This window comes from Mangifera indica, unplaced genomic scaffold (assembly GCF_011075055.1).
Source record: "Mangifera indica cultivar Alphonso unplaced genomic scaffold, CATAS_Mindica_2.1 Un_0025, whole genome shotgun sequence".
Lineage (NCBI taxonomy): Eukaryota > Viridiplantae > Streptophyta > Magnoliopsida > Sapindales > Anacardiaceae > Mangifera > Mangifera indica.
Window position 1 is genome coordinate 67,853 of NW_025401117.1, and position 26,951 is coordinate 94,803.

Sequence of the window (26,951 nt, forward strand, 5' to 3'; positions counted from 1 at the left end):
AAATGCAAATGCATACAAGCATACTAGCAAGATGTACTAGCATACTTGACCGCAAAATTGACTTTTCAAATAAAATCAACTTCGGTCAGACCTCCCAATAGTCAAATTCCTTCTTGAGGCACACATGTATGGGTGTGCAAATGCTATGCATAGGCATATATAGGTGTATATAAAATGTTTTTGTTAATTCTAGAGTTGTGGACGATTATCATGTACGTCTTAAATTTTGCCTATGCATGGATGTACATTGCTCTTGCATCAGTGTAAAAACGATATTTGACTTGATTTGACTTTTCTTGGATACACTATTTGTGTATGAGAAAAGCGAGTCGTGACTCTACGTAAATATAATGTACAAGCATGTGCTTTATAAATGCATGAGCATACGTTTTGCTTTGACTTGAATGTTCGACGATGCACGACTTCTTCACATATGGGACACCCTTCTCGTGACTTTTTCAATAAACATATGTATAGATGCACATTCTTTGAATGTACGAGTGTACATGAAACTTTGACCATGACCTGTGTTAACTTTTCTTGTAAATGCACAACTTGATGTGTACAGGAAGAGGACACTTGTGATTGGCCTATATTTAAAAATATATGAACATATGTCTTATTATGTACAGTCGTACATGTCATATTTGAATGATAACAAACATATTTCCAAAAACACGATTGTACATAACCTAAAATATTACATTTTTCAACTTTTGTCAAATTTGATTATGATCTAATTCATATCATGAACAATTTAGATATTTTCACTTACTTTACGTTATTATCAAAACACTTAAGGGTTTAACAAATTAAATGATTTTGAATTAAAATAACTCTCAGTTACATGATATGACACATCAACATTTGTACCCACAGTTCTACTTGTTAATGCATATAATACTACTCATTTGGAGATTTCAAAACCAAAATCAAAATGGCTTAATAATTCTACCAAGGAATGTTAATAAACAAGTTTTGATGATTAAAATTTACAAGACTTCATAAAGATGAACCAACCGAAACCTATTCCACTTTTTGAAGTAAAGCCAATTTGACTTACGAGTGTTCCAAAATTTAGACCCCCACTTTATGCGAAACTCTGTTGAGGTAAATGGTTGAAATGGTTCGTTCCTGAACTATTAAATATCTTTGGCACAAGCATATCAATAACTTCACTGTTGAGACATTACATACATAAATGTAATCAAACTAAACTCATTTGTAATGAGGTACACCAAAGATGTTATATTGCTCAAGAGCATAGAAATTATAGATGTCTCATTGGTGGGTCAAGATTCAAGAAGATAAACTACATACAAACTATAAAAAGTCCTTGGATTGCAAGTTAATCTTCCTCTGCTCACTTATCTTACAAATGGTATCAGCAAATACTCTGCATAAAACAGCTGCAACACAAAACACATCTTATCATGAAACCACATATTTGATTTGCCTAATTTCAGACTAACTTTAATTTGAAAAACGTCAAGAAATTTCCTTTGAAGTTTAGATAATGACAAAATTCTCCAATGAAGTTCATTAGAGACTTCACCTAAATTTCATATAATTTATCAGAAACATCCAGAAGAGAGATTCCAATGTATTTTATTAATCAGAAAGGTTCGCTTTTAATTTTGGTAAACTTTAGGGAAGATCAATTAAATTAATGTTCTTTTAATCGATGAATATTAGCATAGTTAAAAATATTACTACTTGAATTCCATTTAACTGCTATATGCAAAGGCTACAACCTAGATATGCTTTTTAAAGAGAGTAGCTGACAGATTGAAAACTACCAGTATCAAAACCTGGGCCTGTTTTTGAACTCACATTTGTGTGATCATAATTTTTTCAGAAAGAGCTTTATATAAAATCGGCTTGTCCGGCTGTAGCTCATTAGAATAGAAAGCTGAACTGACTCCTAACTCTCATTAAAATACTCACAGGCTATGTTGAGGTGTAAATTTTGGTTGTATTCTTGTAGCAAACTTTGCATTCAATAAGGTAAAAATTGATGGTTACCTTCCAGATGAACATATAACAGGAAGTTATTGCACTTTTGCTCTTTAAATCTACGGATTTGGCACGGTTCCACAGTATCAAAGCCATTATGCCATGACACAAAACCTGAACCAATTCAGAGAGAGTAAATCATATTCTATGGCGACTTAATTCACAAAAAAAATCTAACTGAATTGTTTGCAAGATATTAAAATTTGACTTTGATTATATTATTTATTGCTTAATAAGTGAGTGAAAGGTCCCTATTATTGCATGGAACAGTTTTTTATGTGTAGAACTTCTTGTCATGCAATAACAGAGCCTAAATTATATAGGAAAGAGAAGCTGAATTGTTCAATTGAACAAAACTCAATAGATGCCATTGATGTGATTCACCCATAAAGAAACTAATGACATTACAGTGATGATTTTGCTCCAAACATAGGAAGATGTTGCTCCGACTAAAATTGCAACACCATAAGCCATTTGTAGTAGAGAGATACAAGTCCAAAACACCTGCCAAAGTCAAGCACACACATGAGGATAAAAGGACAAAAGAAAATGTGACTCAAGGGAGAATGCCTATATTTAAAACTAACCCGCTCTTGACCTAACCGTACTGTAAAAGATCGGATTCCAAATATTTTATCTCCTTCAATATCAGGTATATCCTGAATAAGATCCAGTGTGAGCGTAAAAGAAAATATATCATTTAAATTGAGAGAGCTGCAAGGCCAGAATATGTTAATTACAATATATGCATATTGGATCAAAACAAAAAGAACACCAGAAATGATACATAGTATTTACAGGATCAACATTTATTAATATTCAAATGAAACAACAGTTACCTTAAATAGTGCTATAACAACTGAGAAGAAGCTCATGAATGCAGTTGCAAAGATTAGAGCCCTTGAAAACATGGCTGGTCTTCCATACACATGAGTCTGGAAATTGCCTATCATGTTAGTATTTAGGAATTCGAGGTGCACAAGGCATGAAAAAGGCAACACTTCAAGGTTGAAAAATTTTGTGCAGATTAGCAGATAATGAAGTCAGACAATATTTCGGTCCTGACATCCATGTGAAAATAATTAAGTTTTTTGATGTCCGCATTGGATTTTTCAAAAACACAGATTAATCAAGACATGAATTGAGAGCACTCTCGTTTATGTTTTATATATATATATATATATATATATATATATATATACAAGCTAGTGTTTCAAGTGCTAACAGGGAGGAGAGCCTTGTAACATGCAACAATTTCTTCATATTCTTGTTTGCCATCAAAAACTATATCAGTTAGGAAGATAGAAATCATGGTTTTTTAATCGGAAAAAAGGTCTATAAGCCATGTATTACCAAAGGGAGAGTGATGTTTGATGGGGGTCCAGCAGAAAATAAAAGAGTAGAACAAATAAAGCAAAATAAGGAGAAGAAAGGAATGATAAACTGTAAGAATCAGAAAGGGGACGAAACATTCAGGGGAGAAACAAATATTTCAGTATCCAATAATCATCAAGTCATCTTGAAAACAGAGAATAAGGTTCTTCTTACATATTGGCCAAGACCAAACAGATTAGGAAACAGAAATTACTTCCAATAACTATCATAATGCCTCCTTAAATAGGCAAACTCAGTCAAAGAAGAATAGATCAAACCAAATCAGGAATAAAATGTTTAAATTCAAAAGATAAAAAAATTGCTTAAGGAATAATGAAACTTCTAAGAGCCTTGAAAAGGAAATAGGCAAAGAATGACCTGCATGTGAAGATAAAAAGCAAGTTGAACTATTACTGCTCGAACTGCTAGGATGCACATTGCCGCAACCACTGCAGACCTTTTCCATCTCAATAGGGGCAACTGAAATACACACAGAGAAACAATTGTTAAATCTGATAACCAACTCCATAGTTTGAATGACTGTCTCTTGTTTCTCTGCTGCTGTTCTGTTGCAAATGCATTTGCATTTAAACATGCCCACTGCTTGAGATGCATCAAATATATTATACACTCCAGCATGCGCCATTTTTTTTTTTTTCATTGAATAACTTTTCATGATTGACAAACTCAAAGTATACTATAGAAACCTAGTGAACATTAGATCAAGAAAGCAAAAAGTCTTCTACCTAGGTTATTGATTTATTTTGTGTTGACAGGATGCTTCAAATTATTTAACAAGTACTGGTCTAGCAATAATTTTAAGTCCATCTATGTGTTTAAAACTCATGTCTAGCAATAATTAGTTGGAGTGCAGAAGCTAATACTAGCATGCTCCATATCAAGAACTTGTAATAGGTTTAAAGTGTTGACCTTAGCTTTGATATGACTTGCAGATACTTTAGACGCATAAAGCTGACAACATGACTGCATTTTATCTTTATGTAAACACAACTAACATGTTTCCTTTTGACTTATTCGCAAGCCATTTGAAGAGTACCATACATGCAAGATTAAGCAAATTAGTACCAAGCATGCAAGATTAAGCAAATAACAGCCACATGTATGTTGCCCTGCGAGTAATAACACATATCAAGTTGTGCTAGAGACGGCAAAGCCCGAGGCAGGGCCTGGGCCCCTATTTTTTGGTCTCAACAAACTATGGTAAAGGGTCGTGCTCGAGCAAGCCTGAAACTGTAGCAAAAAAATTAAAATTTTTTTTAAAAATATTGCAGAACAGCTTTTGCAATTACAGAAGTCATTCTACAAAAGGCTTGGACCCTTGGCCAGACCAATAGCTACTGGCCTACTGACAGGAAACTGTTCTGCAAAAGGTCTGGATGCTTGGCCAAGCCAATGACTACTTGACTACTGGCTTGGCAAGTAGCTGTTGGCTTGGCCAACTTTAAATTTTTTTATATATAAACCCCACACCTCCCTACTCTCTAACCATATACATCCAAACCGAATTTCTCAATCTCTCTCTACATTTTCTTCATTCAATTTCTCTCTACATTTTCTTCATTTATTTTTTTGTGTTCGGTCTTATATTAAAAATATATATTTTTTAAATAATTATTAAACTTTATTAATTTATATTTTCTTTCAAATTAATATAATCGAAAATCATAAATAATAGGTCAAACCTCTAAATCACATTTTGTTTATAAGTTCAAATGATGTAAATTCGTTTTTTATTATTAATTATCATATTCTAATTAAAATAAACTCTTTATTTTATTAGTGACACTGCGTTAGAACTTGTTTTCTCTGATTAAGTTTTCTTGGCTTACTTGACACTTGATATCTAAGACAACTGTCATTCATACACTTTGCATAAAAGAAGAACTAAGAAATTTGCGCGCATGGCCATAGAAAGTGTCACTTGTTTTTTTTTGTTGTACTTGTTACTTCCACCATTTTCCTTAATATCTATTAACAACTTAGTTTCTATTTTGTATTTTCAATTTTGTTAATTATTATTATTTTTTTATAATGTTCTAAACAGAAAATATGCACAAGCTATTGAGACAACTTTACTTTGTAGAGTCAATTGAATAGAAATAGGTGCAATTTAAACACTGTAAAAAAGACATTGTAAAAACAAATAAGAGTTCTAGAAACAAATAAAAACTTCTATAAGATATTTCTTATAATGTTTACATTACACCTATTTTGGGTTAATTGAGTCTAGAAAAGTGAAATCATCCCAATCATTTGAACACCTTTTTCGTTTGTAAAATACTAAATTTTTTCATTATCAAAATATTTTAAAGAAAATTAATAATTAACAAAATTAAAAATACATAATAAAAACTCAATTGTTAATAGACATTAAAAGAACAGTGACAGTAGGAGGTACAACAAAAATATGAGAAGGGACACTGTCTAACGACCATGTGCACGAGTTACTTGAGTCTTCTTGTTGGTGGGAGCATGTGAACAACTAACATGTCTCGGATCTCAAGTGTCAGGTAAACTAAGAAAACGTAGTTAGAGAAAACAAGTTCCAATGTGAAAAAAAGAGTTTTATTTAATTAAATACAACAAACAATATTAGGAAATGATTTTACACCATTTGAAAATATGTACAAAATATGATTTGAAGGATAGACCCACAATTTACGATCCTTGGTTGTATTAATTTGAAAGGAAATATAAATTAATAAAGTTTAATAATGATTGTTTTTTAAATTATTATTTTTTAAATATTTTCTGGGCTTGCCCGATAAGGGCCCAACATTACAATCCTATATATATAGGGTTGTGCCATAGGCCTTGGCCCGACACGACCCATAGGCACGGTGGGTTGTGCCGAAGTCGGCCCAACACTGCCCATCGCCATCTCTAAGTTGTACATTATAAAAACCTATTGAGAGTGAAAATAAATGACAAATTAATATTGTAATAATAACTCACATTGATTGAATATGCAGTTCCGAGTACAAAACTGATGAAAAGAGCCCAAAACAATGGCCATGAACCAACAATCCATCCAAGCCAAAAACTCTGTAAAGGTAGAAAGGAAGTTATTTATAGTCATTGCAGTTAAGAATCCAACTTGCACATTCCGCATCATGAATAATAAGATTCGCAAAGTTGAATGATTGAAACAAGAGTAGTCTTCTTTTACAAATTACACATAACACTTCATCAATGTTCACCTAAAGTTTTCAGGCAATTCAAAGTTAAATCCTAAAGGTTTTTACCTTTTAAGTTTATTCATGCTCAAAATTTAAACAAGGAATTCTATTGACATTTCAAAACAAAAGAAAAAGACCCCAAATTATGCATAAGACCAGAAGACAAGTTGCAATTAAGGGAAGAGTAACAAAATAAACTTCCAAACAAACAAAAAAAGAAAAGCCATATCTTAACTTCAAAATAAGCTACCAATCGCACAATCCTTGCCAATTTGGAAAATAAAGCTGATAGACCATCAATGATCAAAGTGTATCAAAGGAGGGACAATAGGGGAATTTTATCATAGGCTGAGGTGGCAATAGTTGAAATGGAAAAAAGGAACTTAACACAAGTGGAAAGACAACAAAAAGATAACAAAATAGAAGTATATTTTTAAAGGACTGGTTGGCTGTTAAATAGGAGATTGTAGAGAAAGAAAGGATCAAGGAAAAAGTAAAGAAAATTCGATAATTTAGGGGCTATGACCTAAAGGATCTGGCACCTCTGTTGCTATTGGTTTTCTATTTCTATTCATTCCAAAATAATCTAACTCAGTTGAAAACTGTGTATTGCTTAATTTCAATCAATAAAAGACTAATTCAGTTACTTTGTGTATTGACTCTATTCTACTGCTAGTGAGAATTCTACTACTTTTACTCTAACATTCTTGCAGAAGTCTGAATTTACTATTGCAAAGGGAAGCGACCATTGAGGAAGACAACTTGGAACTCTGACTAGGTATGCATCAAAATTGGTATTAGAGCGAGGCTTCAAGATGTGTTATGGTGAGTACAAGAATGGACGCCAAATTTGAGCAATTGGAGAAAGATGTAAAGAATAGGGTTGATGATTTAGAATCAAGGGTTCATTCATTGCAGGAAGGCCTAACAAATGTCAAGGATTTGTTGACTATAATTTATCAAATAATCAGGCAAATAGAGATAAAGCCTTGATGGAACACTCCGAGGCTCAATACGAGATAGGAGAAGGAAAAAGAGGGTCCCCAAGGGGGATTGAGAGTCATGGAATGGAGGGAACCAAAGTTGTCAAACCAAGGAGGAGTCGAAGGATCAGTGGAATCAAAAGTCGACAACCATTTAAGGAAGATTGATTTACCCGTATTTCATGAAGAGGATCCTATGGGGTGGATTTTCTAGAATGAGCGATACTTTACCGTGAATCGCATTAGGGCCAAGGACAAGGTTTTGACAATTACAATTTGTATGGATGACTTGGGTTTAATTTGGTTACCGTGGTGGAAGTGTGTCCACTTATCATATGATGGAAGGAATTTAAGCAAGCCTTGAAAAAAAGATTTCAACCATCATGGAACAACGCATGAAGAACTACTTTCACTTTGGCAGCATAGTACTATAGCAGAATACAGGAGCTAGTTTGAATGATTGTCAGTGCTTTTACTAGACTTACCTGATGAACTATTGAAGGGGACATTTATTAATGACTTGAAGGAAGATATTCGGGCTGAAATCGTGATGGGTCCTAGCACATTTAACCAAGTCATGGAAATGGCCTAGAAAATTGAAGACCGTAACACAATCTTGGACCAAATGAGGAAGCTAAAGGGCCAACCCATTAAAAGGAAATCATAGTACTACACCTAATTCATTTTCATGATGGAATTATGCAACCCCACAACCAAAATACACCACCACCAACCTAAACTCCTCCTACCCAATTAACCCATTCCAACCACTTTAATCATGTTCGACCCCAATACTTCTAACCCAACATCCAACCACACATTTGGACCAACTTGACCAACCTAAACTGAGCACCATTCATCCCAACACTATTGAAATCAAATCCTCCACTCTCCAACTCAAGCCCTAATCTCTCCCGACAATCAATAGGTTGTTTAAAAAAATCCCAGGCTAACAACCACCAACTTCCCATTTAGCAATTGTCTAATGTCGAGCATTAAGATAAGTACACTAAAGGTTTGTGCTTTAAGTGGGATGAGAGCTTTGGGCCTAATCATCAGTGCTTGAATAAGCTACAATAGGTGTTGTTGGTCAACGAAGATGTGAGGGGGAAGGACAATTGCCAAACAAGGAGAGGAGGAACATCGACGAAATCCAACCAGAATGTGACGACAAGGATACTCAGATTAAATTGTCAACCACTCCGTTGCCAAAATCAAACCCTACAGAACATTCAAAATCACTTGGAAGGTTAACAACAGAGAGGTGTGTGTTTTAATTGACAGAGGTGCCACAATTTAATAGAAGAACTTAATTTGAGCATATCACCAACTAAGGGGTTTAGGGTTATTATGGGTGATGGGTATCAGATTAAAGGTGAAGGGGTTTACCAAAAAGTGAAATTGAAATTTCAGGTGATTAAAATATTGAGGATTTTTTACCTATAAAATTTGGAAATGTGAATGTGATTTTAGGGGTAGAGTGGCTATACCAATTAGGGGAGGTAAAACGAATTGGAAGGTGCTGACTCTAAAATTTCAGTCGCATGGGAAATGGATCGAAAATCAAGGGAATCCAACACTGTCCAAATTTGAAATTTCCTTAAAAACCTTTGTTAAAACTGTTAAGGAGATAGGGATTAGGTATTGGATAGAGTTGAGAAGCACAGAGGAACAGGTTGAATCCTACAAACAGGAAATAGACAAAGAAATAAATGAGTTGTTACAGGAATTCCCAAGATTGTTTGAGATTCCCAACACAGTACCTCCGCAACGCTCGAGTGATCATGCAATTAGATTTGTCGAAGGTACAAAAGCCCAAAATATATGGCCTTATTGTTGTCCTTGCTATCGAAAGAATAAGGTGGATAAACTAGTATAAGAAATGTTAGAATTAGGCATCATAAGACCCAATACTAGCCCATATTCAAGTCCGACTTTACTCGTTTAATAGAAGGATGGTGGTTAGAGGTTCCATGTGGGTTAAAAGGCTTTGAATAAAGTTACTATAATAAACAAGTTCCCAATTCTAGCCATAAATGAACTTCTCAATGAATTGAGCAAGGCGACCATTTTTTCGAAGTTAGTTTTAAAGTTAGGTTATCATCAAATAATGGTGGTAGAGAAGGATGTGAAAAAAAAACAACATTTCATACCCACAATGGCCATTACGACTTTACAGTAATGCCATTTAGGTTATCCAACACTCTGGAACCTTTCAGGTATTAATGAATGACATTTTCAGGCCCCATATGAGAAAATTCATATTAGTTTTTTTTTTATGATATACTTATATATAATTCAAACATGTAGGCTCACGTGATGCATCTTTGAATGACTTTACAACTCTTAAGTGATCATCAATTAATACTAAATAAAAAGAAGTGTTTCTTTGTGTGCAAACAAATTGAGTACCTTGGTCATATCATTTCAGTTGAAAGAGTAGTGGTTGACCCAACCAAAATTGAGAGCATGTTAAAATGGAGAATTCCAAAAGATGTAAAGGGATTACAAGACTTCCTAGGAATTATTGGGTATTACAGGCATTTTTTGAAGGGGTACGGTAAAATAGCTAAACCACTTATACGGCTTCTCAAAAAAGGTTTTAAATGGAATGCTGAAGCTCAAGAAGCGTTTGAGAGATTCAAAATTACAATGACCACCGAGCTTGTACTTGCCATGCCAGACTTTACCAAGATGTTTGTGGTGGAAACTAATGCATTAGGGGTTGGGCTTGGAGCAGTTTTAATGTGAGAGAGGCAGTCAATTGCCTTCATATGCTAGACTCTTTCCAATAGAAACTAGTTAAAGTCAATTTACGAAAAAGAATTAATGGTCACAGTATTTGCAAAAAAAAAGTGGCATTATTACTTATTAGGTCATCATTTTATCATTAGAATGGATCAAAGAAGTCTAACGTATTTAATGGACCAGGGGTTATTGGAGGAAGATCAGCAAAAATGGATAATTAAACTTTTAGAATTTGATTTTGAAATTCAATATCGGCTGAGGCAAGTAAATAGGGTTGCCAACACATTATCTAAACAAGGGGAGCTTTCAGTAGTCTCGGTGGTTCAAGCTCTTATACAAATGGTATTACGAAGGAGGTCACGACTAATAGTAAATTATAGGTCATAGTTCATGATTTACTACGGTTGCCAGAATCTCATTCAAAATATGTTCTCAGACAAAGGACTTTGTTTTATAAAGGGTGGTAATTGCGTCCAAAACTTCATTACTCATTCCGAAATTGCTATAGGATTTTCATTTATCTCCAAGAGGAGGTCATTCAAGAATTTTCAAGACATATAAGAGAGTGTAAACACTAGTTTATTGAGAGAGGCAAAAAAGTGATGTTCAAGCTTTCATGGGAATGTGTAAGGTATGTCAAAGAAACAAGTATGCGACACTTCACTCGACTGACCTTCTACAACCTCTTTTATTCCTGCCTAAGTTTGGGAAGATATTGCTATGAATTTTACAGGGGATTACCAAAGTCTAATGGGTTCGACAATATCATGGTGGTAGTCGATCAACTTACAAAATATAATCATTTCCTTTCGTTTAGACATCCTTACATAGTCCATTAGATGGTTGATTTGTTCACTTTGGAGATAGTTCGACTGCAAGGATAACCTCGTATTATTGTATCTAACTGAGATAGGATACTCTTAAGCACCTTTCTGAATGGCTAAGACACCCCTGAAGTTTAGTTCCGCTTATCATCCTAGGTCCAATAGGCAAACAGAGTGGTCAACCGCAGTCTTGAAACATATCTTAGGTATGCAACCCAAATAGAGGTGAAATGGCTTTCGTGGGTGGAGTTCTAGTATAACACCACCTTTTATAGTGTTGTTGGAATGACACCTTTCAAAGCCTTGTATGGTGAAGACCCTCCAATTTTGTTACGATTTGGGGATATGGAATCACACGTCAAAGATGTCAACCTATAGATTCAAGAAAGAAATTTCATTCTAGATGAACTTAAAACCAAGTTAGGGAAGACATAAAATTGCATAAAGTAATCTGTTAACAATTCTCACCAAGAGGTGCATTTTGAACAACGCAACTGGGTTTTCTTGAAACTACAACCATATAGGCTCCAATCATTGGCCTCTCAACCCAACGAAAAGTTGAACCCGCACTACTACAATCCTTAGGAAATTGTGGGAAAAATTGGTGTTGTTGTCTATTATCTAGCTATTCCTCCCTATGCTCACATCCACCTTGTTTTCCACATCTCTTAATTAAAGAAAGCTATCGGTCCTACCCAGGTTAGTCAACCACTGCCTCAATGTCTCACTAATGATATTGAATTACAGGTGCAACATCATGATGTTTTGGATGTGCAGAGGGATGGCCACAACTTGTTGGAGGTTTTAATTTAGCGAGATCGATAACCTTCATGGGAGAGGACGTGAGAAAATTTTGATAGTATAGAAACCATGTTTCATACCTTTCATTTTGAGGATAAGGTGAAACTCGTTGGGGGAAGGGGGGTGTTTGATAGACCATCAACAATCAAAATGTATCAATGAAGGAGGACAACAAGGGAATTCATCACATGTTGAGGTGGTAGCAACTGGAGTGGAAAAAAAAGAAACTCAACACACGTAGAAAGACAACAAAAAGATAACAAAACAAATTTAGATTTTAAATGTGCTGGTTGGTTGTTTAATAGGGGAGAATACAGAAAGAAAGGATCAAGGAAAAAGTAAAGGAAATTCAGGAATTTGGGAGCTACGAACTGGAGGATCTAGTACCAATATATTTTCTATTTCTATTCATACCAATATAATCCAGCTGAGCTGGAAAATGTGTCTTGTTTAATTCCAATCAATAAAAGGCTTATTTAGTTACTTTCTGTATTGACTCTATTGTGTTACTAGTGAGAATTTTACTATTCTTAGTCTTACATTCTTGTAGAAGTCTAAATTTACTGCTACAAAGAGGAGTGACCATTGAGGAAGACAAATCGAAACTCTGGCCAAGTACACATCAAAAGCTCTTTTTAGAAGGTAAAGAAAATGCCTATGAGATGGTATCCTACCAAAAACCATTTCTAATCCAATAACAATTATGTATGAGGGCATTCATGTTCTTAAGGATTTATTATTACTTTTCATCTAGGATATAAGTTTTTTTTTTTTTAAATGCCTAAAACAATTCAAGTTACTATTTCACAGACAACCTTTCACAATCTCAATTAGAAAACTTAAGTTGTGAAGCACCTTTTCCTTCATCCATTATCCTACTAGAATTAGTAGTTTGTTTTTCAAGGTGGACAAAAGATTATCAGCTCTATGTGCTTTTTCTCATTGCTTAATCAGATCTACTTGATATTTAGATGATAACAAAGTAATACAAAAAAAAAAAAAAAAAAGGATCATTAAAATAGATTACAAATGGATTCAATTAAGAAACCAATATTTTTCTCTGAAACATAATAACTTTAACCACCACAACAAGATTATTCATTTACTTTTTCAGCAGTTAAATTTATATGATCATCGGGTGCAACAACTGAGGAAAAATTTTCCAGTTTGCAGCTAGCAAAATATAATTTATACCACTGTCTAAACAGCAGATTATTCAATTATAGTCAAACCCAAAAAAATTAGAGGAACAACTTAAAGTTCCCATACCATGATGGAAAAGGATGAAACAATCAGCACACCAGTTTTGAAAGAATATTCCCCTGATGCTAAAGGAAGATAAGGCTTGTTGACCTGCAATGACACATGCAGTACACATTTGCAATTAGATGATCCCAATATTGTATATTGGAATTGTTTCTGTAATTCTGTCCACACAATGAAGGTACATGAAGTTAGAGCTCTTAACAAGTAATGGGATACTCAGAAACCAACCAAACAAACTCTTATACACAAACTAATTTGTTCCTTACATCATTGCCACATCATCTGATTTAATTTACTTAACTATTTTCCTTTGCTATTTTGCCCATTGTTTTTATCCCACAACAGTTTGTATTTATGAAAGTAAAATCACTCCTTAAATAACAATAAAGCATCACAAGTTGTTGATTTCCACATATGGATTCGCATATTATGTCTCAACTACATACTAGAATTGGATGCTAAGATGAATAATGAATAGGTGGGAGATTTAGATTGTTTGATTAATTCAATATATGGCCAGCAATGACAAGCAGATTGATGATCCAACAACAGATCCTCCCAGCACTTGCACCAACATATTGCCAACTATCAGTGAAAAAGATTCAAGGTCTAAAGGAGGCAGTCAAATTTTTTTTTTAAAAAAAAAATTTTAACAATACTGAAAAACTATCAAAAAGATTCATCCATAAACCTACCTTGTCTATCTCAATGTCTGACAATTGATTCAAACCAACAATATAAATATTCATCATGAGTGCAGCAGCAACAGCCTGAAATATAAATTAACAAATGATAAAAAAAGGGCACTGATTAGGCATAACAATTAACTGTTCAATCAATCTAGATGTTGGTGCATACCTCCAAAACTCCAGTGAAAAACAATGGAGAAATATCTGAAAGCTTTTCAACTGCAAGGAGGGCAACTGATACAATGCTTAATGCCTGTATCGAGAAAACATATGGCTAGTGGCTCAGCACTTTTCTCCCTTCTCAATACAAACCAATTATATAGACGTAAAACCATATAAATCAAATTTACAATTAAATTACTCATGCAAACCCAAGGAGATCTACCAATCAATATTTAAATTTTATAAATCTATACAATCAAATGTATACTTAACTGTGCCTACGACTGTGTGAGGCCTTGAAAACCTGTAAAAGGCATCGACGGCTTTTGTAACAGAGTCTGAACTTCTCTTGGGTTTATAAGCTTCAGGCTCACAATCAAGAGGGTTACCCGAGGCTGCATTTGCCAGAAACTTAGAATTGTTACCCTGGTTGAAGGTTGATTGAGGCCCTATTCCTCTAACACAAGAGTTTTCCAAGATGCTCCATGAATTGGGCCTCGAAACTTGGACTCTGACACTAGAACCTGTTATCCATGAGATTTGAACAGTGTTAATGCAGGAGTATAACTGATGCTGAAGAACAGAATTGAAGTATTTTGCTTTACAGATCAGTGAGAAAATAACATCATAAAATGTGACAGATATCTAGCCACAAACAAGGTGGACTATCAGAACAATGTATGAATGCCACAATACACTATGTATTTCCAAGTGCATAACAGAATGCTCAACTATCATACCTAGGAACTAGGCTTAACAGAGTAGACAGTAGGTTAGATCATCAAAAAACTAATTCTAAAGCAATTTCCTAAATCCTTCATAGATTATTTTATAATTCAAGTTGAAGTTAGTTTGACAAACAAGTTACAAAACAAAGATGAAAAAAACAATGCTCCAATGTTGACTAGTAAGATCCTATAATTTTACCTAAGCCGAAGGGGTCTCAACAGTAATAATTAAAAGCTTAGTCCAAGCTACAGTTTGGCATCATGGAAACCATTTAAATTATAAAAGAAGCTCATGAAGTTTGAACATCTCTCACCCACTATTCTATAATCCTATTACAGAACTTTCAGAATCAGGCCCCTATGCAACTATCTTCATCCTTCATTTTGCTAATTTTTAACCTCAAAGGTACAGTAACGTAAATCCAAGCCTATAATCTCCATGCAAACATTATAAGATTATAAGAAAAGAAAAACTTACTTGGAAAATGACCTGCCTTCAAATTTTTACTCCAGCAAGAACTGCTTCCACCTATAAAATGAACCATGCATCAGGTAGAACATAAAAAAATAGTGTCCTTGAATGTTAGGGATTATAACTTTTACAAAAATTGAAATTGAAAAATAAAAATAAATGATACCCAGAGGCCAAAAGCAAGTGAAAATAAATAAATAAATAAACACAGACCAGAGGAAACTAAAGGAGAAACAGGAGAGAACACAAGAAGAAGAGTCTCCATGGGAGTGAGAAAAACTGCAACTTGCTCCAGCAAATCAAAGAAAAATGGTAACTTTCTTCAGCGCCAGTGGGGATTAAAACTTAAAAATTCAAGTCTTTTAAATACGCTCTTGATAGTGAGAGAGAGAAAAATTATTGTCGCATTAACCAATACAACAAGCGTGTAAGCCTTTTTTTCATCTGTTGTTGCTGTCAAGTCGGCAGTTCGTAAGTTCACGTCAAATTGGGTTTCTTTCTTCTTCAAATTTATTTCGGAAAGGCCAAAGGATTATTTCCCCCCCAAGGTATACTACATTCTCAAGTTTCTCCTTTTAACTTTGAAAATATCAAATACCCATCTATAAACAGTTAAATTTGACGAAACCCTAACCCCTTAAAATTGTATCTCTTTTTCCCCCCTAACCCCTAAAAACTAACCATTTCCCCCTAGACCAAGTTTTGAAAAATAGCATTCCTCCCCTAAGGTTTAGTTTTCAATCCCCGACGCCATCACCGATGACGAAGCCTTCCCGACGCACCACCATGCTCCGACGACCTCTCTTCTCTCCTCTGGAATGCCAATCGACCCAGATCTAACGGCACAGTTGTGTGTCTCATACCATATAGACGTATGTATTTTCCCTAATTCCAAATGCTCGTTCTCTCCACACATATGAAGACTATTCTAAAACTAAGACATATAGGCATGTTGATACCTAACATGAGAGTTTATTGCATTTCTGCAAATTTTCAACCTAAAGAATTCTACGATTTCCAGCCAATTATCTAGCACCTACAATTTATAATTCATCCCAATCAAGCAAAATCTATTACTAGTATGTTTCTAACAAACTGTATAGTACATTCAACCATAGAATTCTTAGATTGCATAATTAAACAAACTACATATGTCTTCAACATAATAGAGTAAAGTCTCATGAATAGTTACATCAATTTCATTCATTGCACATACAATCATCCTCATTCGTTTTCAATAATCCTGTACCCTCTAAATAGCAAAAATAACATTAGATTACCTTAATAATGCCATTAAGCATTATACAATGTAATATATGTATAAACCCTTTCATTAAGGACATCAATCATTCAAAGTAGATGTTAAATCATCACATAATACAAAACTAGAGCATCAAGTTTTGTTGTATGATCCAACACATCCATCAAGATTCACCAAGATCCAAAATTAAAAAGAAGTCACTGTACTTACCTTTCTTCTAGTAACAAAGCGAATCTTCTTGTGGCAAAGATGAATTTTCCAACAAATCCTTTAGTCTAACACAATGCCTTTGAACCCTTAAACTTACTCTTTTGCTCTAAATTATAAAGTATCAACCAAATGAGCCAAACATGTTGCAAATGCCTCTTTCAATTTTGCTAGAAATGCATGACACATGACGATGTGTCTCTTTACACATGAGCGTGTAAGTTGTTACCCAATAATGACAATTTTCAAAATCATTGCAAATTTGATCCTTATCCAAAATTGAAATTCGTTGGGCATGCATGAGCATGTACTCTTGCAAACATGAGCAGGTATTTCTCCTAAACTTAGTTATTTTCACGCATCTTACAAAAAATTACCATTCTTCCCTTTCTCATTACACACATGGGTATATGAACTATTAGGGTAGTGCCCTGCAGCTAATCGTCACAATTAATATTTAATGTAATCATTGATATTTAATTAATGAAAATAGAATTCATATTATTTGTATATTATATTAAACAGATAATTGTCTTAAGAGTAGTTGAACTATGGTAAGGGTATCAATGTTCGACACTTGATTGTGAGAACCTTATGTACACATTAGATGGATATTTTTAAAATGTTTGTGACTTTGATATTACCATGATTAAATACATAGGTAATAATGATAGATTTATTATTGTGTTGAATGACCTTATAGTTCTCACGTGTGAAACTTGTTTGTTGATAACTTAGTACAACATATGGGTGCATGTTGTAGACGTGTCCACTAGATTGACTTACCAAGAGAATCTCATATAGATGTTGTTCTAGTGTTTATGGAAAATATACTTTTAGTAAACAGAGGTATATTTGATCCTTAGACTTGAAGTCACTAGATCGTCTTATACAAGGATCGGTATGGCTTAACACCAGCCTAATGCAGTTCGATTAGTGTATTGCCAGAAAAGTGGTGATTGGTCATATTGAGATCTGTACTAAGACTATGGTGGATCAATAAAGAATTTGTCACTCCTAAGCATGAGAGCTGATATCTCAGTTAGTGTAACACCTCTTTCTAGGAACATATCCCTACACAGAATATGGCTCAAAGAAACGTGCACTATTTGATTTCTTAATTAAAGACAATAGAATTTAAAAGCATGCAATTAATTCACTTATATCTAAAAACGTATAAAAAGGTGTAAACGGAATGAATACTTTAACATGCATTAAAATTCTCCATTATTACAAATCAGGTGTCTAAAAGTTACTAAAAATTTATAAAGTACATATTCGAAAACAAAACACAAAATTGACATAATTTCTAGAAATGATGATTTTGCCCTTCACCCTCATACAATAGTTTAGCTCGACTGCTTGTTCCCTTGCATGCCCTACTACTTTCATCTACCTGTAAAACTACGCAAAACAACACATAAGTGAAAACACTCAGTAAGCTAGTGACATATCGGTACCCTACACAAAACATAAAATTGAAATCTTGATGTTTTATCACTAAATATCCATGTGGCTGAAATAGATGTTTTCCAACTCTCTCTTTTACCTATTTATCTATTCTTATCACCTTTGTGCCTTAAATACATAGGTCATCTCACACAGACTAGTAAGGCCTAAGTTGATCTCAACATATCTGATGTCTGGGTGAAAGCATATGACACCTTGTGTCTACTAATTGTTATGCCTTGTACACATGTCATATGGCTTATTAGGCCAGCTAACTCTGGTACCCTAACTAACATATTAGACTAATAAACTTGGTGTTTCATTATGTATTTAAGCATGGTCACAACTTGGCATCTTCGTGCCCTAACATAGGTCATCCATATAGGTTACTAAAACCTAAGCTAAAATCGACATATCTGATGTACTAGTGAAAACATAAGACATATTGTGTGTCACTATCTATCGTACCTTGCACATATGTCATACAACCTATTGGGCTAACTAACTAGGACACCCTGGTCACAAGAAAAAAGTATGGTAGTACTTTTTTTCCTTATAACAAAAGCTAATTGAAACTACTATCTAAACCTTCCTAAGATGACCTTTTCCATAGGTACATATGTGATGCATCTCACTTACCACATGAGAAATAACTATAAAGCCACAATCCCTTACCATGCACACCCTGTTCACATGAAAAAGATCTGGTAATACTCTCTTCCCTTATAACAAAAGCTAATTAAAATTGTTATCTAAACCATCCTATGATGACCCTTACTATAGGTACATATATGATGCATCCCATTGACCGCTTGAGGAATAACTAAAAAGCCATAATCTTTTAATATACATACATGAACTAAATTGAATGACTATCAGCTTTAGTGCTGAGTGCATGATGAATCTCATAGGTATCTAGCTTTATTGCTTTCACGTATCTTACCACTTATATACACAACTAGTGGCTAATTAGATATAGACCACTTTCCTTAACTTTTCTAATTTTTTACCTAGATCCGATTCGATTAAGGTCAAATGTCATCCTCCACATAGTCAAACACTCTTTTATCTTTATTTACCTTGTTTTTCTTACTAAGGTTTCTTATTCTTTTCTTTTTTTCTCCCCTATCATTACACTTAGCTTAGGGATAAAATAATATTTTTTATTTCTTACTAAAGTATCTTATACAAGCGTCTTTTACTCATTCTTTCCTATGACCTTCACTTAAACTTATACAGGTGTGTTCTTAATTTATCTTCTGGTACTTCTTCTTAGACTAAACGCGAGGGTATGCTTGATAAGGAACAAGCATCTTTTTGATTTAATTCTACTTGGTCGTTCTTCTTTCTACATTTTTGCCCACTATTGGAAAAGTCACATATATGTGTGCATCCGATACCATATGACTGAGTGGACATCCTTTTTAAGTTGAGTGTCTTTTTGCATCATCAATCTTTTTTTATTGGAAAAAGGTAACACATAAGTATGTGCTAACTATGCATGACCATGTGTCAAATTTGAGTTTTGTCCCCTACTATTTTCTATGATTTTTCGGTAAAGCTTTGACAACTAATTAACTAAACCTTTCTAGATTATGCCTTAAACACCTTAGATACTTTGTCTTTAACCCAAAAACATGTAATATAAGCTTTAACCATAAAATCTTTATCATGTGCATCAAAGTTTCACCAATTCTCTCATCTTAATGCATATAATCAATTGTATAGAATTGTTCTACTTATTTTAACATAAACTCAACATATAATCAATCTTAAATCATCAAGCATCACTCACAAATAATCTATGAAAATTTCAAAACATAGTTATAAAGTTTTATGGATGAAAACACTAAAATTTCATAGCTAAGAAACCACCTACTTGTCTTCCAAAGCTTGCAAGTTCTTAGTGTTGCCACAACAATTCTAATGACTGTAGGCTCCTCTCCGATTGCTATGATCCTCCTTTCTCTCTTTTCCCTTCTTTTCTCCCTAGTTAGGTGGCTACTAGGGTAAAATAATCACAAAATGATCATACCTTACGTTCAAATATGAATCCTGTTGTAACACGACACACAGGTAAGTGCCCCTTTAATTTAACAAACTTTCATATGTTTTCATGAAATAACTTTTTTGCCCTTTCTAGGTACAAATGGATGTCACTCTTATAATACATGTTCGTTCTTACTATAACTTTATTTAAATGACACTTTAAACATAAATCTAAATATAAAGAAAAAACTAAAATCTTTTATTGTGGGTGCTACATTTCTTCCTCCTTAAATGAATTTCATCCTTAAAATTAAACCATAGAGTTATGGGAACCTTTTTCTCATATCTTCCTTAACCTCTTATGTGGCTTTCTCGACCAAATGGTTCTTTCAATATCTCAAATGGTTTCACCTACCTTAATGCTAACTTGTCTTTTTTGTCGAAACTCATAATATGCTTATAGAGGCTACTTTTACAAAAACTTAATCACTCATTTAATACTCAAGATCTTAGCTTGTCTTGTTAATATACTTTTCTAATAGTCTTAAGTTTGCTCATCCTTTTTTGCTCTATCTAACATCTTTTATCAACCTTTGGGTCAATTCTAACCTTTATGCTTATGATAAGATGTCTTTCTTACCTATTTCATCCATATGCGAAGGTGATCGACACTTTCTACCTTAAAATGCCTCATATGGAGCCATCGATATAGTTACCTAGTGATTATTATTGAATATGACCCTATTACTAACAACTTACCTATCCTACATGTTCTTCTATCTAGGCAACAAGCCTTTAAAATAACTTTGATCACTTGGTTGACTCTCTCAGTCTAACCATTTGTTTAGGACTGATAGGTCATATTGAAGGCTAACTTTGTACCTAAAGACCTTTGCATACTTTGCCAACATGATCTCAATTTGATACTATCATTCTTGGTACCCGATAAAGCCTAATTATCTTTTTAACATACATCTGACTAAGCTAATCTATACTTTTGGTGTTTTTAACTATAATGAAGTACATCGACGTGGTCAACTAGTCAACTATGACCTATAAAGCATTGTATCCTTCTCTGACTTTTGGGAAACCTACTACAAAGTCCATTAAGATGTGTTCTTAGTTCCACTTTAGAATACTAAGGGGTTGCAATAGTTCTAATGGTTTATGATGTTCAATCTTAACTTGTTGACACACTAGACACTTAGCTACAAAATATTTTATATCTTTCTTTATGCCTAACCACTTGAAAGATCTTATCAGATCTTAATACATCTTTACACTCCTAAGGTAGGTTGTGTAAAGGGAACTATACACTTTAGTGAGGATCCTATTTCTCAAACTCTGATCTCTAGGAACACATACTCGACTTCAAAACCTCAGGATGTTCTCAACAAAACTAAAATCTAACTTGACACCTTTGATGACTCTTTGCCTTAACTGGACACACCAATCCTCTAGTACTTGGGCCATACAGATCCCATCTAAAAAAGTTAGTTATATTTACAAGCCTACTAACTACTTTGTGATTACTTTTATTTACTCTCTTACTAACTCTTATTATAACTCTTGGTGAGTGGTATTCTGCAATAGAACTATTTTTCTACTCAAAGCATTTGTAACTATATTGGCCTTGTCCAAGTGGTATCTGATCTCAAACTTATAATCTTTCATTAACTCTAACCACTACTTTTGTCTTATATTGAGCTTGTTATGGGCAAAAAAATACTTGAGGCTCTTGTGATCTATGTAAACATTGTTCTTGACCATAGGCAAATAATGTTGCATATTTTTACTGCAAACACAATTGCTACCAACTCAAGGTTATGTGTCAAGTACCAAGTCTCATATCCTTTTAACTATTTAGAGGTATATACTATAACTTTACCTCCTTAGCTATTTTAGGCCTTTACCACTCTAAGATGACCTATATTTTGCTTAGGTCTACTGAGATCCCATCTGCTAAGACTATATGTCCAAGAAAAGACACTCTGTCTAGCCATAACTCGCATTTGGAAAACTTAGGATACAATTGCCTCTCTTTCAATCTTTATAACACAAACCTTAAATGTTATACATGTTACTCTCGAGTTCTGGAGTACGTTAGAATGTCATTAATGAAAACTATAATGAATTTGTCTAGGCAATCCTAAAACATTTTGTTTAACAACTCTTGTAACTATTGTTTTTAACTTTTATAATTTGGTTGTGATTATTCTATAGAATGCCTTTAAGATTAGTGCTATCATAGAAGCTAACTCTATATTGAGCTCTATTTTTCTTTCTAGTGCTAACTAGGAGACTATCAGAGGAGACATTTGAAAATTCTTGTACCACTAGAGTAATCTTTACACCTAAGACTATCTCTTAATCTTGTTTACTATATATGCCAAAATCTTGTACAATCTTTAATTAATATCTATCTAGCTTTAATGCTACTAATCAAAAAGTTGAGTAATCGATCCTCTCTAGAGGAGAACTTATCATCAAACTTTCTTTTTTTGGTCATCCATATCTACCCTAAATTTGTAACAAACAAGAGGATCATCATGTCTCAATTGATCCTTTGTTTCTTACCCTTCTAACTTTTCTTATGACCTTTATATAGGAAGGGCCTTTTAGTCTTGTTATATCTCTATTGCTACCTTTATGGTTGTCACCTGATATTGCCTTCTGAATTGGGGTTATTAGATTAGGCTGATTTGATGTACCTCACTTCTTGGCCATCCTAAACCTTATGGCTTTTAACCTTTGTGCTCTACTCACAGCCTCTAAATAAGCATTGGGAGTGTGGTCTCCTATCATGATATTATTGGCTATGTCTGATTTAAGGTCACTCATTAAAGCCTTTATTTTGCCCTTATTTGTGCTAACTATTCTAAAGGCATACTTGGATAAGGTATTCAATCTTAAAAAAAACTACTTTACTATTATGTTACTTTGTTTCAAGTTGATAAATTCTTGTAAACTTGCATACATGATGTTAGCTGGTAGGAACTCTTTCTTAAAAGCCCATTTGAAGTTAGCCCAAGTCATGTCTTCTACTTAATAGGTCTCATACAACATCTACCACTATATCTTAGCATATCTTTTTATAAAGGAGTTGACATACTAAATCTTTTCTTTGTCAATCATTTTAAACAACTCTATGACATCCTTAACTACCTCTAACCACTAATTTGCTAGTACTATCCTTGAAAGTAGGTTGCCTTTAAACTCAAGAAGAAAATGTCTTTCTACCAAACTATATATAGGGTGAAACTACCCTCTACTACCACTCGATACTATAATTAGGAATTTCTATGCCTCTCTACCCATTTTATTTTGTTAGGGTGATAACTCAACAACCAAGGTAGTTGTTTAATAATTAGTAGGGTTGGAACTAATTACTCAGCCCTTTCAGATGTCCCTCTTTTCTCTTTGAGAAACTCTGGTATGAAACCTGACCATTGCAGGGTTCATTGATGCACTAAAGGCTTATCCTTGAGCCTTAGCTTGACACCTCTTTTGTTAGGGACCATTGAAGTATTCTCAATAAGTTTCCTTGATCTTTTCATCCTTAAATAAAATTGATCTTAGGAAAATACACTATTTATCTAATACAGGTTTAAAACTTACATATGGTAGTAGACGTGCGAAAGTGGTTAACATTGCATAAGGAAGCCACTTTCCTTGACTTACTTATACACTTTTAGACACGTTAAGACTTAACATGTTTTGTGGTTATAAAATCATGCTTTGACACCATAAATGTGACACTCCTCTCCTAAAACATAACCTTACATATAATATGGCTCAAAGAGACGTGCACTGCTTGATTTCTTAATTAAAAACAATGGAATTTAAGAGCATGCAATTAATTCACTTATATTTAAAAGTGTGCAAGAAGGGGTAAATTGAATGAAAACTTTAACATACATTAAAATTCTCCATTATTACAAATTAGATGTATGAAAGCAACTAAAAATCCATAAACTTCATATTTAAAAACAAAACACATAATACCAAAATTTCTGGAAATGATGATTTTGCCTCTCACTCTTATGTAACAACTTGATTGGACCGCTGGCTCCCCTACATGCCCCAATACTCACCTTTACTTGCAAAACCATAAAAGAAACATGTGAGTGAAAACATGTAGTAAGCTAGTGATATCTTAGTGCCCTACACAAAACATAAAACTGAAATCTTAGAGTTTCATCACTAAATATCCATTTGGCTAAAAGGAATGTTTTTTGGCTCTCTTCATTATTTATCTATCTATTCTCAGTGCGTTTGTGCCCTAAATACATAGGTCATCTCATACAGACTAGTAAAGCCTAAATTGATCTCATCATATATGATGTCTTAGTGAAAACATATGACACTTTGCATGTTCGCTAACTATCATGCCTTGCATACATACCATATGGCCTATTGGGCCAACTAATTGTGGTACCGTGACTAACATATAAAGATGATAAACTTGGCATTCCATTTATGTATCTAGACATGGTCATAACTTGACACCCTTATGCCCTAACATAGGTCACCTATATAGATTACTTAAGCCTAAGTTGAAATAAACATATCTAATGCTTTAGTGAAAGCATAAGATACCTTACATGTCATTATTTGGGACACCTTACACATATTCCATACAACTTATTGGGCTAGCTAACTAGGATACTTTAACCACAAAAGAAAAATCTGGTAGTGGTTTTTTCCCTTATCACATAAGTTAATTGCAAATACTGTCTAAACTATCTTGGGATGACTCTTACCATGGGTACATATTGTAGGGTTTTAAGGGGCTATTAATTGGTAGTGTAGCAGAATTAAAAATTAAAAAAGTATATCAAAGATCATAAAACCTATCTAGGATACCTGTTTTAATGCATAGGTTCATGAACATGTTAAACACGCATAGGGTGTTTCGAAATTATACTTGCGTTGTTGGCTCCTCTAAGACCTCACGTGGCTATCTAACCTTTTTGAGGAAACGCTTTGGTATCCACACAAAGCAAAAATGGGAGGTGATTTAAAAAAAAGGTTGTTAAGGCTTATGTCGATTGGATATTGGAAATTAGATCATGATAATAGAAACTTGTATTAACAAGATTTTAGGTGCAGAGATATGTGTTTAGGATGTATGTGTTTAGGATTATTGTGTTGTAAAAAAAAAAAATTGACTCAAACTAAACATCTTTATTTATAAGGTGTGTAAGAATCCTAAGTTAGTTAGGACTCTAACTATTTAGGTGATAAGGTATCTAAGAGTTCTTATTATATTAAAACTCTTTATTTATTGAAAGTCTTAATATATAGAAATCCTAATTAAATTAGAATTCTAACTCAAACTAAACTTTCTATTAAACAAAGACTTTGAACTTATTGAAAGTTTAATGAATAGGAATCCTAATTAAATTAGGATTTCAATTCAGACTTTCTATCAAATAAAGACTTTGGAGAATCCTTATTTAATTAAGACACCTTACGCACAAGTTAACTCAACCAGTTGACTTGCATCTATCATTTGGCCTTGCTTTATTGGACTCTTAAATTGTCCAACTGAAACCATGCATTGTGTTTACACGATGCCATGTGGTATCGTGCATACCAAATGATTATAGTCAAACACATCCATATGTTTCTCTTTTTCCATGATCTCAGGATTGTTGTCAAACGATCCCTGCTCGTATCAACCCTTTAATGTATGTGACCTATAAGCTCTTTATCAAACTGATAATATCTAAATTCAAGTTGAGTTTAGACATAGACCAAGATTGGCCCCTCTAGCAAAGCCTCATAGCTATCCGAAAGATAAAATGTCAACAAACATCTCTATAAGCTTTTACAATATCACAGTTATGTGTGATTCAATTATTTTATCAACTGATATGTCTATCTCAGTAGTTCCTCGATATGAGCTGATACATATTAATAACTTATATGAATTAGACTATAACCTCATTCCACTGTGGCCACTAATTCAAGCAGTTATAAACGTCTTTTAGCATTCGCATATGAGATATCTTCTCTTGTGTTTAAGAGTGATAAATCTTTTATTGATCAACCATGTATCTCACGATATAGCCATTCATTACCTTTATGATACCCCTATTACAACAATATGTTGGATAGTGTAAAACTATACCGATCTTTACACGAAATGATCTGGAAACCTCAAGTCAAAGGATCATGTGTTCAAAGTATTTGTTCCATAGACACTAGAGTAATCATCCATATAGATATCTTCTGGTGGGGTCAGTTTGATGAATATGTCTACAACGTGCACCTATGTGTTGCACCAAGCCATCAGTCTTTGAACTTTGACACGTAAAATTTGTCACCACCTTTCAGTAGAGTTGCTCAAAACTATGATAATTCTATCACCATTAAATGTGCCCTTAGTTATTATAATGTTGGGATCATGGACATTTCTAGTATAACCACTAATGTGTGTATAAGATTCTCAAGATTAGTCTTTTGATCCCTTCATCACAATTTTACCATTCTAAGGGCATGTTATTCACACAATCATATAATAGACAAACATATGAACTAAATAACTATAAATCCTTTTATTAATTAATGAGATAAATTACAATTACAATGTTAAATCAATTGGCTTTAGGATATTTACCCTAACAATCTCTCACTTGCATTATACCCAATCGATCATGTATCTAACACCCAATCCTCCTACATGTTACCTTGTTGAATAATCCCTCAAATAAGATCATATCGTCTAAGTATGTGTTTGGACCTTTGATGAGACTATGGCTTCTTTGCTTAAGTAA

General features: G+C 33.8%; 1 protein-coding gene and 1 long non-coding RNA gene across 2 annotated transcripts; both read right to left on the minus strand.

Annotated features, from left to right (window-relative positions):
• Window positions 1-1,115: 1,115 nt before the first annotated feature.
• On the minus strand, window positions 1,116-15,686 carry LOC123206129 (homogentisate phytyltransferase 1, chloroplastic-like). Its single transcript, XM_044623260.1, has 13 exons — window positions 15,477-15,686; window positions 15,270-15,320; window positions 14,337-14,587; window positions 14,071-14,154; window positions 13,908-13,982; window positions 13,216-13,299; window positions 6,367-6,456; window positions 3,769-3,870; window positions 2,856-2,951; window positions 2,604-2,675; window positions 2,425-2,520; window positions 2,026-2,130; window positions 1,116-1,409 (listed from the first exon to the last, which is right to left on the minus strand). The coding sequence occupies exons 1-13, from the start codon at window positions 15,526-15,528 to the stop codon at window positions 1,368-1,370; spliced, it is 1,200 nt and encodes a 399-aa protein (XP_044479195.1). The 5' UTR covers window positions 15,529-15,686; the 3' UTR covers window positions 1,116-1,367.
• A 2,210-nt stretch (window positions 15,687-17,896) lies between these two features.
• On the minus strand, window positions 17,897-25,300 carry LOC123206138. Its single transcript, XR_006499948.1, has 3 exons — window positions 25,036-25,300; window positions 24,175-24,263; window positions 17,897-18,135 (listed from the first exon to the last, which is right to left on the minus strand). It is a non-coding gene; the product is annotated as an uncharacterized LOC123206138 (long non-coding RNA).
• Between the last annotated feature and the right edge of the window lie 1,651 nt (window positions 25,301-26,951).

Coding starts and splice junctions, on each gene's coding strand:
- LOC123206129 (XM_044623260.1), bottom strand. CDS start 15,528: ATGGAGACTCTTCTTCTTGTGTTCTCTCCTGTTTCTCCTTTAGTTTCC. Junction 3,871..6,366: donor GAACTGCATATTCAATCAAT/GTGAGTTATTAT, acceptor TGTGTATTTCAG/TTGCCCCTATTGAGATGGAA. Junction 2,676..2,855: donor TTGTTATAGCACTATTTAAG/GTAACTGTTGTT, acceptor GATCTTATTCAG/GATATACCTGATATTGAAGG.